Here is a 13,713-nt window from a genome sequence, read left to right as displayed (position 1 = left end):
GTGTGAGAGAGAGAGAGAGGGGGGGCGGGGGAGGAATGACAGGGGGGATTTTATAATTTGCCCCTCCCTTACACTGTGGGAAAGTTTTTTCTGTTTTGTTTTTAATTATTTACTTGTTTTTATCCTGTCTTTTATTCTGTGAACTGCCCTGTGATCTCATGATGAAGGGTGGTATAATAATAATAATAATAATAATAATAATAATAATAATAATAATTGCACTCCCACCAGAAGAGAGACTGGGGGAGAATCCCCATTAAGATTCTGATAAAGTGGGCTGTAGGCCATGAAACTTTATGCTATAATGAATTCATCAGCTTTTAAGGGTTTTGTTGAAATAAGAGGGTTAATTCCTCCCCGTTTCCACCACTGCAGGAAACTCGATCATCCGCGCAAAGCAGCCCGTTGCTAATGCCTTTTGGACTGCCGCATGCTCTTGCGACAGCCTCAGTTTAGGAGCTCACGTTTGTTATTTGGGGCCCTGGGCCCTTCCATTTGCACGCCACGTTGGGCTGCAAGCTGGGCAGACCTGGATTTGGTTCAAATCCTGCCTCTGCCGTGGATACAGGGGCACATCTACACTGCAGACCCACACGGGATTAGGCGTCATACCTCCTTTCCCCATGAAAGCTTAGGCTGTGTGTGTTGGGGGGGGGGGTAGGTGAGTTAGGCAACTCTGGAAGAATTATCAGCCTTTCTGGAAAACACAATTCCCAGTTATTACTTGGGGGAAGTCGTGGCCCTGACAGTGCAGTCCTCAGAAATCAGTCACATTGACTTCAATGGGGTTTACTTCTAGGTAATGGGGTCCAGAATGGCAGCCGGCACTGGGGATAAAAGGCAGGGTTCCCCTGTCCCTCAGACCTGCCATGTGTACAGTGGTACCTCGGGTTACAGACGCTTCAGGTTACAGACTCTGCTAACCCAGAAATAGTACCTCGGGTTAAGATCTTTGCTTCAGGATGGGAACAGAAATCGTGCTCCGGCGGCGCAGCAGCAGCAGGAGGCCCCCATTAGCTAAAGTGGTGCTTCAGGTTAAGAACAGTTTCAGGTTAAGAACGGACCTTCGGAAGGAATTAAGTACTTAACCGGAGGTACCACTGTATATGCATTCCTTGTGTCTCAGTTTCCTAAAGTGAAATGCTGAATGTGGGAATATGTTAAATTACGCGTGCGTGTACCTTTTTTTTTTTTTTTACTTTTCTTTTTTTCTGGAGAAAACTCCTGGTTATTTTCCTCTTGTGCGTCCCTTCGGAGGCAAAATAGCTCGTGTAAAAGCAGGCCGGTTTGCTCCTGGCAGCCCGAAAGACCAAAGGGAAGGCATTCTTTGCCTGGCCTGGGACTACCGGAGGCGCCCGGTCATCACCCCCCTCCGAAAGCAGCAGCAGACTCGGGCGGGAAAGGATGCGCGAGAAGCGGGGAAGGGCGCGGGGCTTCAGGATGGCACCGAAAACCACCGACGGCGCGGGACGGGGATGTTGCTCTCCTGGAGCGCTTTCGACAGCGGAGCGTCGCCGCCCTCATCTTCTTCCCTACGCATAGAAAGAGGGGAACCCCCCCCCAGGAACCCCACCACCACCACCGATCCAGGTCCTGGCCTTTTGAACCTGGATCGGCGGCGCACGCCCGTGGCCTTGGTAGCCTGGCCGGCGGACAAAGGAGGTCTTTCAAGGCGGCTTTGCTCAGGTGAAACTTCCCTCCGTCTTCGCGGGGACTTGAACCGCCCTCCTTTCCTCGGCCGGCAGCGGCCTGCGCCTGCAACTGGAGCAGCGGGCCTCGGGGTCCCGCCGGCCGGCCGGAGAAGGCGGCCTTGCTCGACGGGAGCTCGACGGCCGCAGCAGGCCAAGTCAGGCCTGCTCGGCTTCCTTCCTGCCGCACCCAGAAAGTATTCTGCGGCCCCCTCCTCTTTCCACAAGCCGGGTGCACATCATTTTTTGTGGGGGTGGGGTGGGGGGTTTAGTGGCAGAAGATCCCCATTAACCAAACGGCTCCCCGTCGGGGCCACACTTCAGTTTCAAGCGCAATTCCTCCCGCCCTGGGATCTGATGTCCCGCCGTGGCCTCCCGCCTTCTTTTCTCTCAGGAGGCTACATGTGTCTCAAGGCCCTGAACCCCCCCCCCACCCCCACGGACACCCCCCCCCAAACCCCGAGCCCCTGTTCAATCCATCGCGGAGCCGTGTGCTTGTGCGTGTGCGCGCGGGACGGTTCAGCCGTCGGAAGAGCAGATCTCTCTGCTCGGGGTATCCCTGCGACTCTCGGCTCCGCTTCTGCCCCAAGTGGGTCTCTGGCAGCGCTGGCAGCTTGTGGTTCCCAACTAGCAAGGATGAGGGCAACTGGAGGGCACCCCACGCCGAAGCAGAAACCTCGCAGACAGACCTCCCTGAAACTGCAGGGGAGGGGGACACCCAGGCCCCAAAAACGGGCATCACCCACCCGCCTCGCCCCCACTTTAATTTCTTGCTTGGTACCAACGGGAGACCCGCACCTTAGAGAAGGTCTCTCTCTCTCTCTCTCTGTTTTAAATCTTGTGCCCACGATCTTCCTCCTGCCTGCCTTCTTCTTCTTCTTTTAAAAAAGCCTCTCTTTCTGCGTCCGTTAGCCATTCCCGCTCCCCCGCACACCTCTGTAGCAAAAGCAAAAAAATCTCCCCAAACGGACGAGGGGGGGGGGGGTTAGAGACGAGGCGAGAGAGACCCTGACTAAGATGGCATTCATCTTTCTGTGGTTTGGAGATCACCATTAATATCTGCTCTTCAAAGGAACCCGAAACTTCCTAACGAGCCAGGGAGTGTTTCTGAGTGCAAAGTGTGCGTGTGGTTCTCCCCCCCCCCCGCGCGCGCGCCTCCGGTGTGCGGTGTGTGTGTTGTGTATGGGCGGGTGGGGGGGGCGGCGAGTGGGAGGGAGGGAGCTCTCAAAGGCTGGACTCGTTTTTTTTTTTTCCTTCCTCCCTCCTCGCTCTCTCTCTCTCTCTCTCTCCCAAGGCAAAAGTGTTCTCCGTTCCAAACTTTGTCTAAACTTTCACTTTCAGAGCTCCGAGGCGGGGTTACAGACCAGCATGGAGTAGAGCGAGAGGCAGCGCCAGAAGGAGCCGCCGCCGCCGCCGCCGCCGCCGCCACAGCTACAGAGAGCGAGAGACGCGAGAGCACCCAGCGCCGCCGCCGCCGCCCGAGCTATGCCGCTGCTCGCCTTGTGAGCACCCAGTCCCGCAAAAGCAAAGCCCCCAAGTAACCATGTACTCCCCATACTGCCTGACCCAGGTAACCAGACAGCCCAGCTCGCGGTGGAGGGGGGGGAGAGGGTGGAGGGGGGGGAGAAGAGAGCGCCCCTTTCTCGCTCCCTTGCTGGGACAGGCGAGCCAGAGGAGCCGGGGGTTGCTTCTGTCCGCGGTTTGCGCCTTGTGTTGTTGTTGTTGTTGTTGTTGTCTGCCCTCCTCCCCTCCCCCCTTTCCTCCCCCTTTCTCCTCCCCCCCCCCCTCGCAGCCTCGGCTTCCCGGCTGCCTCGCTCGCTCGCTCGCTCTGCCGCGGCGTTTGTTGTCGCTGGCGCCGCCGGTGCGAGGCTTGATTTCTGCCTCCTTTTGCGCGCTTTCGCTGCGGAAGAAAGGGACCCTCGCGCCTTCCCTCCCTCCCCTCCCTCTCCCCCTCCCTCCCTCTCTAAGTCCTCCTTGCAAAGGAGAAGGGGGGGGGAGAGGGGGTTGGAGAGAGCCGAGAGGGGAGCGATGGCATCTTTCCAAGCTCTTTGTTATATTCGCTGCACATGGAGTTTAGGAGTTCAGAAAATGGCGCTTCTCCCAAATTTATTTCAAGAAATGTAAAGAGAGAGGGGGGGGGAGAGCATGGGGTGCGGGGGGGGGGGCAGGGAGGAGGAGACCTGGAAACCGGGCTGGGTGGCCAAGTGGCGGGTTGAGACCCTGGTTGCATTAGGGGTGGGGGCGTCGGAAAAAGAATGTGCGGGAGAAATGCGAGGTTGTCGCTCGGATCGGGGGGGGGGGAGTGCAGGAGAAAAAGAAGTTTCTAAAGTTGAGGAGCGATTTTCAAGATATGCCCGTGCTCTCCGCCCGCGGAGAAGTGCCGTCGCACGTCGGAGGTTGCCCTGGGTGGGCAACGGAGGAGTTGCTGGGGAGAGGGAGGGGGAGAGAGGGGGGCGCTGGGAGGGGATTCCAGGCAAAGGCGGCGCGCGCGCGGGAGGGGGGGGGAGAGAATCTTTATTATTTCGGCGGCGGCTGCGTTTAGTCCCAACCTTGACTTGGGTCTCTCCTTCCTCTCCCGCCCCCCCCCCCGCCTCCCTCTCTCTCCCGCCGCTTGGAGAAAAGGAGCTTAGGCGAAAATCAGAAACTCCTTATCTTATAGCGGGGTGTGTGTGTGTGTGCGGGGGGGGGTACTTTTAATATTTCATTTCACGAGCTACGCTTGCCTCCCGCTCCTTTCTTGAAGGGGGACAGGTAGATGACCCGGTTCCCCCAACCCCCGTCCATTTCGGCCCCCTCCGTCGGTTTCCTTAAATAAATAAGCAAACGCTCCAACGGCCCTTCCGGGAATGCAGGTCGGGCGCGCTTGGGCTGCGGGAGAGAGAAGAGGACTTTTGCGCTCATATTTTTCCGCGAGCGAGAAAATTGGCGCCATTGGGGGGAAAATGTGGTTCCGTAGCGGGAGCGGCCAAACACCCTCCCCCCCCCCCCCAATACCCGAGGAAGCGCTCTTGGCACATTTCTGCTTTGCTCCGTCTTAGGGGGGGGGAGAAGAGAGGGGAAGAGCAATGTCCCACCCCCACTTTTTTAATGGAGCTCAAAGCAAAGCGCCCAAGCCGACCCCGCTTGACTTGCTTGGCTCGCCCGCTCAAGTTCTCTCCCCTCGTCCCGGGGGAAGGAAGGAGAGGCGCGCGGAGAGGAGCCCAGGCAAGCGCGGAGACTGGCGCGTGCGCGCGCGCGCAGGGGCAGAGGGAGAAATTGCTTCGGAAATCTATGTAACGAGCAGCCGAGAAGAGCCGGAGACTTACCCAAACCCCCCCAACCCCCCCAACCCCACCCCGCTTAGGCCGAATCAGGCATCTGGAGGGGGGGGGGGGAAGAGTTTTGTCTCTTGCCATCGCGTGATAAGTGGTGTGTGGACGTCAAGAAGCGCCATAAGTGGACGGGGAGGGCAAAGCGCAGCCTGGAGAGAAAGGGGTGGGGTGGGGGGCAGAGAGGATAGTCCAGCAGAATAGGAGTGATGATGATGAATGATAATAATAATAATAATAATAGTAATTACGACGAAGGGCTGAAGGAGCAGTCTGGACCGGGCCGCCTTTCGCCTGCCAGACCCGGGTGCCAGCCTGTTGAGTCTCGCTCTGCGCCCCCCCCCCCCTTCCAATCACTGGCCCGCCTGAGTTGCGTCGGGTCCGATTGCACAGGTTGCTGGCGAAGCAGCAGCTCGCTCTCCCCGCGCAACCCGCGGCGCCTTCTTCGCCGGCTCTCCTTCTCCCCGTCGGCCGCCCAAGCTCCTTTTCGCCGTCCAGCAAGGGCAAGACTATTGTGCGCGGGAGCCGAGGGTCGGGGGTGGAGAGCGAGGGCTCCCGGGTCTCTTTCCGCGCGATTCCTCCAGCTCGAAGCGGGAAAAGGCGAGCCGAGCCGGAGCGAGCGCGGAGGGAAGTCGAAAGTTGAGAGAAGCCAGTTGCAGCTCATCGCGTTTACACAAACGCGCGCACAGTCCCCGAATTCCCTCCGCTGCCCCTCTTAACGCTGGAATCCAAAGTCAAAAAGAAAAAAGCCCCGCCACTTACTTTTGCGGCTCCCAAAATTATATTTATCTGGAAACCCCCCGACTTATTTGAAAGGTCGCCTCGGGTAGACACACAGACGCACATACTTAGGGAAAGGGTAGAACTGCCGTGCGCCCCTTCCACGCGCTGCGCTTGTTTTGAGCAAAAGCAACTCGAGGCGCGTGGAACTTGGAAGCCCCGTCCGGATTTTCCTGCCCGTCGGGCGTCCGGATGCCCCCGAAGCGGCTCGGCCGGCCTCCCGAGGTCGCGTCCCGCGCGGAGATCCGTGGCAAACTTTCTGCTGCCTCCTCGGGGGTCCAAGGGGGAGACGCCGTCGCGGCGAAGCCCATCATCCTACACTATTCTCAGAAATATTGGTGACTAGGAGATAGTTTTCATGGTTGGATTTGGGGCGCAGAGCAGGGAAAGGAAAGCTATATTCGCGCGCGAGGAGAAGTGTTATTTTTTAACTCTTACAGACGAGTGGCATGCAGAGTATCCATTCTGAAATACATTTTTTCTTACCCCAACCAAGTTACAATTTTAGCAGCGCGTTGCTTCTCGCTGTTCTGAAAAAATCTTTTCCATGTGTAGCAAATATATATATTATCTATGTTGATGAATATAGTTTGAGGGATTGAGCTAGGCGCTGGAAGCGCGTTCCTGTGCTTATATCTTGTCAGAATTGGTGGCTCTAAAACGTTGTGCACAGAATATGTTTACAATTAAATATATTTATATATTACCTCTCTTTTTTTAGCTTAGTGCACGCATTGTGCACATATGCATATGTTGTTGTATGAAATGCAGAACAGCTCAGGCATATTCCATTTTATAAATGTTTACACTCTCTGCAATATATTCCATATTATAAACAATTTCTCCTTTATTTTGCTTTACCCAAACATTCTTCCAGTGGTCCCTCTAAGGGTGTCATGCCCATTCCCGCTTGCAAACTCCTCCAACAGTAGTGCATGGAAAATCCAAATAGAAATATCAATAAAACATAGCAATAATCACATGTGAAACATACACAAAAGCAAAGTTGATAACTAAAAATCTTACCAGCAGAGAATTCAATTTAAAATGCCTTTATTGGCATATAGTTATTTCTCTGCCTTTTGGAGGCTAAAAATAAATATTTCTTGAGGTAACTAAGAGAACAATGCTAAACATATGATTTGAGGTTTATGGACTACATCCTAAGGCTGGTTCCTCAACAACTAACTGCTTTTTATCTCAGTTTGTAAAAACAACCCAGGGCCATATTTATTTGTTCAGTTAGTTAATGTAAATCCCCCCCCCGCCCATCTAATTATAAAGACAGATTACAAAACATTGAAACTTATAAAACAGCCCCAAACCTATAAAATAGCTGGGGGGGGGGAGAACCTGAAGATCAATCAAAAGAGAGAAGTCCATTAATTGTTAGTATAAGGAGATGTACACATATTTCTGTAGCATATGCATCATTCAAGCTGTGCTATAATAGTAATGCAATATAAGGCCCCTTTTTCGTATTTTGTTTGCTATCTGTTTTAGTGTAGATGAGTATCTAACTTGCAAGGCCTATGGGCAAAGCGAATTTAAGGTGGCGGTTTTGAAAAGAGGAATCCTTGTGTTCAGTTCTTTGCTTTTTGTCTTGCCCCTGGGTCAATGCCAAGGCAGAGAGTCCAGTTTCGTTTCTGCCTCTGGGAAGGAAAACCTTGTGCTCCTTTAAAGAGTTGCCCTTTATTTGTGCCCGATGAATTAAACAAACCTGGCTTGATCCATGGCAAATGCCCTCAGTAGATAAGAGAGGCTCTCCCCCCCCCCCCCGCCACCCCTTTGAACTGGATTTCTTTTGTTACGATTTTGTAGGCCTGGTATTTTGTTTCCCTTGTGGATATTCATGCTGCTAGTGACTACCCTCCAAATCACCCACCCCATTCTGAACCCTGTAGGGCACCCACTTTTCCCAGGTGACGTTCCATTCGCTCAACTGATGCATCTCATACCATAAAGAGGCTATCTTGGAGCCCAATCCTGTCCAGCTTGGATTGACCCCAGCTGCCTCTTGTACTATAACCGGGCTTGATCCATTCAGTTAGCTTGGAGTTTTGCTTGCACAGCTTTTGACTTGCGTTAGTGTTTTCGGCAGCCGATGTTTGCCCAAGTTCCCGGGGTATTGTACACAGACCTGAAATTATCGTTGTGCCCTCGCAGTCACATTTTTCCTGAAGTGGCCACCACCACAGAAGTGTTTCATTTATTATGTGGTGGAATGTTAGACTCTTTTGCACTTCCATTGTGGTTCCCATGTTAGATCTGTTCTCCTTTCTAGAAGTTTGTTATCTGAGACTTTAGTTTTGCAGGGAGCTCAAAAGCATACGCAATGTAAAATCAGGCTGCTAATGTTGAATCGACACACAGCACGCAGAATGCCATTTTATTTGAAGGGTGTCTGTGATGCAGCTGAAGATGTGTATGTGTAGGGGCGAGGGTTACAAATTTTGTATAACTTCCTAACATTATTTGCAATTCAGAATAACTGGGCAGGTTTTCACAAAGGGCCTAATAATAATAATAATAATAATAATAATAATAATAATTTATATCCTGCCCTCCCCAGCCAAAGCTGGGCTCAGAGCGGCTAACAACAGATTTTCTTTTTGAAAATCTGAATCAGGAGTAGTTGCAGAGTTGGTTTGGATCATGGTTATAATCTATATTGCGGTATTGTGTTGGCGTTATATTTTTTATGTACAGGTAAGCCTCTATATAGTACAGGTAGCCTCTAGGGGTAGGGCCATATATAGCATTAGTATATAACATGGAATACCCTAACGTGTAATAGATGGTGAGTATCATAATGACAGAGTATGTGTAGCGCAACAGAACATTTCTTGTCTGCCCTCAAACATTTTGCTGATCTAGATGACTGCAGAAGCCGATCTGAGAGATGCAGCCTATAACCTCGTGCAGCATTGTCCAGAGTACAGGTGTGAATCTGTCCGAGTGTGCACAGATGCCTCGATATGCTCTGCAAAATTACAAGGGATTTGGGGGCACACTCTTCGGGTGTGACTGGCGCCAATGTTCTGCTTTTGTTCTTAAATGTAGAAACTCCTCTCATTCAGATGTACACGTTAGCAGCACTTTCTATCCTCACATTTAGAATGGCTCAGAAACTACATTAAGAAACTGGTGGTTAATAGGCAAATGTAGGCCTCTGCGTGCAAATATTGAAGAAATTGGGACTATAATATATTTATGATGTAGTCTTAAGACAATATCTTAATGAGAGCAGTTGTTTATGTGCAGATACCAAGACATTAAGAACAAGATATGTGTGATATCAGTTGTGTACAGTCAGAGCAATAATTGGCTACAGGGATGATTGAGGCCCTTCTGTGGAATTGGTTTGAAATATGGAATAGAGCTGCCGAACTGTATACGTCAGTCGCTATTACATTCCTATATTTAGTGGATTTTTAAAGTTAGGGTGAGTAGCTTATTTTCTTTTATTTGTTTAGGCTGCATTCTTATATCTGCAGTTGGGAGCAAGTCTTGTTGAACTCAGTGGGAGTTACTTCTGAGTAGACTTTAGGACTGCACACTTCTAACCTGCCTCGTCCCAAAGATTAGGGCTGTATAAATGTACAATTAAACATACATATAATTACATAGAAAACTGATGCAAACCAAACAGTTAATGACAGTATTTGCTAGAGTTTCACTACCCCTGTCCCTGACGCTCCGACACTAAAAGTTGGCTGGAATACTATGAAGTATTAGCATTTCTTTCTTTCTTTCTTTCTTTCTTTCTTTCTTTCTTTCTTTCTGTCTGTCTGTCTGTCTTTCTGTCTTTCTTCCTGCCTTAAAACTAACAGACAAATCTTTGGAAAATGACATTGTTTGCCAAGAGGGGACTTGAACGGTGAAAACAAATGAACTAATGCTGTCCAGCCTATCACTTCCCCTGGCTGTGTTTCAAGAGATTGTTTGCAATACAAAAATATAAGAGTGTCTGGCAGTGCAGAAGACTATTCTTTCTATCTGTTTATCAGTGTGATATTGAAGTGCCTTGTACCCGAGTCCCGTAGCAAATTTGGATGTGTTCTCATGACGTCTATAGCTTGTTGTTTTTCCACTGTAGCTTCAGGGCTGATTCTGCGGGTGCATTTATTCGCTTTGCATTGCATTCTTCTGTGAACCTCGCCGGAAGAATCTCCACATGTGGAAGCAACATGTGATCAAAAGTGCTTTATAAAGCTTTGCCTCTGTGTAACGTCCTGGAGCAGCCTGATCAAATCGATCAGATGTTGCACAAAGCCTGGGAGATGTGACTGCTCTCTTCTATTCAGCTCTTTCAGTTTTAAGGAAAATATTTATCAGCTGAATTTTACATGTCCCTTCACCTTTCAAAGGGAATTCGGCCGTAGATTATTTTCTGGGGTGGGTGGGAATGTGGCTGGAATATTTCTATTAAAATGTGAAATATCAATAACAGATTTCATGTGTTTGTGTTGTGGGCTGTGAGGATTGGATGGAGAATTCTTTATGGTGAGTTATGGTGAGGAAAATGGAAAGTACTGTATCAAGATATATGCAAACACAAAGCAAAACTGAACAATGCACCAGGCAATAAAGGAGTCTGGAATTAGTGAGGCTATAAATAAACATTTATGCAGTGTTGAAACGAGCATTCAGGTGAGTTTACAAACAATTCATTAAGATATTTATAAACTTTCACAGTTTGGGACTATCAATAGAAACTTAATTGCAAACTGTAAACAACTTTTCTTTTCATGTGAATGATGAACGGAGGCTCCATAAATGGGGTGTTTTGTGTCTTTATTTATTTATTTATTTTGCTTGGGCTTTTTTTGGTGTGTACAATGCATACCAAAAACTTAGGACGACTAATTCTACTGAATGGATTCTTTCCCCTCTTCTACTACTAGCTTTTGAAAGCTCCTGAGATTTTGTTTTTGAAAGTTGCTTTCAGTATTAGGATGCAGTTTCTAAATGCTGCAGGAAGAAAGGTGAGCCGCTCAGTATGGCCCCTGCATTTGATTGCATAGCTTATGTAGAAAGAGCCTATAAATCAATGTGCAGTTGATACTGCAAGAACAATGCGCTTAATTGTGTGATTAGTTGAGAGCACATGGCACGTACTGTATATATATTCGCGGATGATCTTTGTGTATGGTGCAATCCTGACCGTGTTCCGAAGGTGGGATAAAGGCCTGTGTGGGAACTTCAGGGATCTTGCTTTCACTGACTGTGTGGCTGCAACCACAGCAGAATGGTGTTTGCATGCATTTGTTTGTGTTTGGTGTAATGTTTACTGTATATTTATCATGGGTTCCTGCCATTTAGAATAATCTGAATAGAAACCGTCATAACCCACCGCCCACAAGATTTGGAAATGGCCCATTGTTTTTAATAGGGCAACTCTGGAGTAGACTGCAACTGTATGCAAGAAACATTGCACATATACCCACATGCATATACACTTGATAATGTGCACATAAAATATAAACATATGCTGGCATACCTGCCTTTGTCTTACTACAGCACCTCGTTCCCCTTGCAACACACATGCATTTTAATGTGCAGCTAGATATGTGCTTGCATGGCATATGTAGATAGCAAACATTTATGAAGCAAATTGTTATCTACATAGACACAAACCTATGTATGTTCTTTCTAGCCTATGGATCGCACACGATTATATAAATCGAAAAATCCCACTCCATTTAACAATATTCCCCCTTGAATATGTGACTGTTTGCATATATATGTTCCTCTTTACATGGAGGATGTTGCCTGCCTTTATTTTATTTTTTTTAACCAAGGCTGGTTGCAGGCCTGGCACATGCAGCGCTTCACACACATTTCAACGTATGGATCCTGATTTTTGGGGCAGCTTCCACACACTTCTGTTGGATCTGGCAGACAGAATGCCAGCCCATATGCCTAAAATCTATGCATGGAGACTTGTTTATTCGAGCTCTGATTCTCCAAATAACTCATTTATCCAGAATGAGGTCATGTTCCCAAGCGTACAGCAAATATGGCAAGAAGCACTCAGCTTATCCCAGCCCCTGCTAATCTTCATTAAATCCACGTCCCCTAATTTTGTTTAGCTAACCGTTGCCTAGCCTCGCAGTGACTGTCTGTGGGGCGCAGAGGTGCTCCTCCACTCGGCTATTCTTTCAAACTTCTCTCATGCACTCTCCCTCCCTTTCCCAAACTTGATTTATAAAATGCAGAGTTCAGTGATATCCAGCCCTAGGCAGACGGCATTTTCTCGATTGCCTCTGGGTTTCAGGGGCTCAAGGTGGTGGTGGGAGATGGATGGGGAGTTTTTCTGTTTCCATCCCTCCATCTAGCTTGTGCAGATGTTTGCCAAGTGATGATGTTCCTCTATACATAGGGGAAGGAGACAGCCACCCTCAAGTCTGCGGCCTTCATGCATTATGCACTGCTTTTCCATATACCATGTAAGTAAGGGCCTTGTCATCAGTGGGACGGCGAGCAGCCCACCCCTTTCAGGGCCTGCGTCTAAATGCCACTACAAGGTATAAATCAGGCCCCTGAAAGGGCTTGGAAATTCTTAATCACTGCTTCTGACTGTTGCCCCTCATTAGGGACCTTTTGAGAAAGCGGAGTGCTGTCTCTTCGATCCCCCATCAAGTGAGTTAGGGGCACAGAATTAACTGTATGGCATAACTTCATTCAACGCTGCCGTCTGGGTAAATGGAGGAATGGCTTGTATTGGATTACCATTTGATTTCAGCTCGCTAGGTGTTTTGGATAACCGAGGCCTGGGGATAATAGGGGGGCCTGCTTGGTTGCCCCACCCCAACCACAGAATCCTTTGTGGTATTAATATGGCGGTTATGACTCTTGTAGTGGTTGCAGTGGATTCTTAAAGTGTGTGTGTGTGTGTGTGTGTGTGTGTGTGTGTGTGGAGAGAGCGAGAGAGAGTCATGCATCTTTGCTGGGAGAGTTAGGCAATGCCAGGAGAAAGATAATGGGGAAAGACAGCGCAGGAGCCAAATGGCGTTCATAATAAAACCACAATCCAGTTTTGGAGGACAGGGAGAATTATACTTTTAAAACCAGCAGCACCCATCAGCTTGAAAAGCAATACCCATGATTTCTGAAAGGTGGCATCTTTAGCCAAAGCCTGCTTACTTTGACTCATATTCATCTGCAAAATCTGCTGCCTGCCTCCCTTTTCCGCGTAATTCGTATAAAGAAGAGGTGCTGCGATGCCCCTTTCATGTGTTGGCAGCTCTTGGAAAAGTTCAGGTGGATTTTTCATGACTCTAGGAAACTGCTGACAGGAGCCCAGAAAGCTGCCTTGTACAGAATCAGACCATTGCTCCATCTAGCTCAGTACGTTCTCAGCAGACTGCTAGCATTTCAGATGGGGTTTCCCCCTCCCAGACCTATTGGGAGGTTGGAGTTGGAACCTTCTATATTCAAAAGCATATTGTGTTCTCCCACAGAGGTGTTGCCCTTCCCCATACGATACTGGCTCTTCAAACAGGGAGATTTCCCAGACCTCCTTGGCCTATGAGAATGCTCTCAAAGGGGCACTTTAGCATCCATTTGCTCTGCAGACATGAATTTCCTTCTCTACTGGCTGCAGGCCGTACAAAGTGGTGAACATGACTATGCCTCAGATGAGCAGGATCTGTGCAGTTCAGCCACACTGGCGAAACAAGACCTTTTTGCAAAAATCACAGAGGCCCGCTAGAGTTCGGTCACGTTTAAGTTTTTCGCATTCTTCTGCAATAAATCTAAGAACTCATTTGCTGCAAAGTGGGCATCTTCCTGTCAAAGACCTATTGATTCACATATGTATTTATAAAAACAGCTGTGGAGGGTGTGGGGGTTTTTTTTAACCTGAAAAGAAACAAGTCAAGGGCGGTTAAATAATTGAAAAGGACTGAAATTTCAGAGAGAATACCAAAAGA

General features: G+C 49.0%; 1 protein-coding gene across 6 annotated transcripts in view; it reads left to right on the top strand.

The window, feature by feature from the left end:
• NFIX (nuclear factor I X) overlaps positions 1 to 13,713 on the top strand; it is a 253,028-nt gene that overhangs the window by 50,227 nt on the left and 189,088 nt on the right. For all 6 annotated transcript variants that reach the window (XM_079959559.1, XM_079959561.1, XM_079959558.1 and 3 more), the window contains exon 2: positions 3,030 to 3,258. In XM_079959559.1, the coding sequence (XP_079815685.1) occupies positions 3,232 to 3,258 (27 nt within the window). In that variant the 5' untranslated portion in view covers positions 3,030 to 3,231. The remainder of the gene's footprint in view (positions 1 to 3,029; positions 3,259 to 13,713) is intronic.

Source organism: Podarcis cretensis, assembly GCF_951804945.1.
Source record: "Podarcis cretensis genome assembly, chromosome: 17".
In the NCBI taxonomy this organism is placed as follows: Eukaryota; Metazoa; Chordata; class Lepidosauria; order Squamata; family Lacertidae; genus Podarcis; species Podarcis cretensis.
This window is presented reverse-complemented; position numbering and strand designations above follow the sequence as displayed.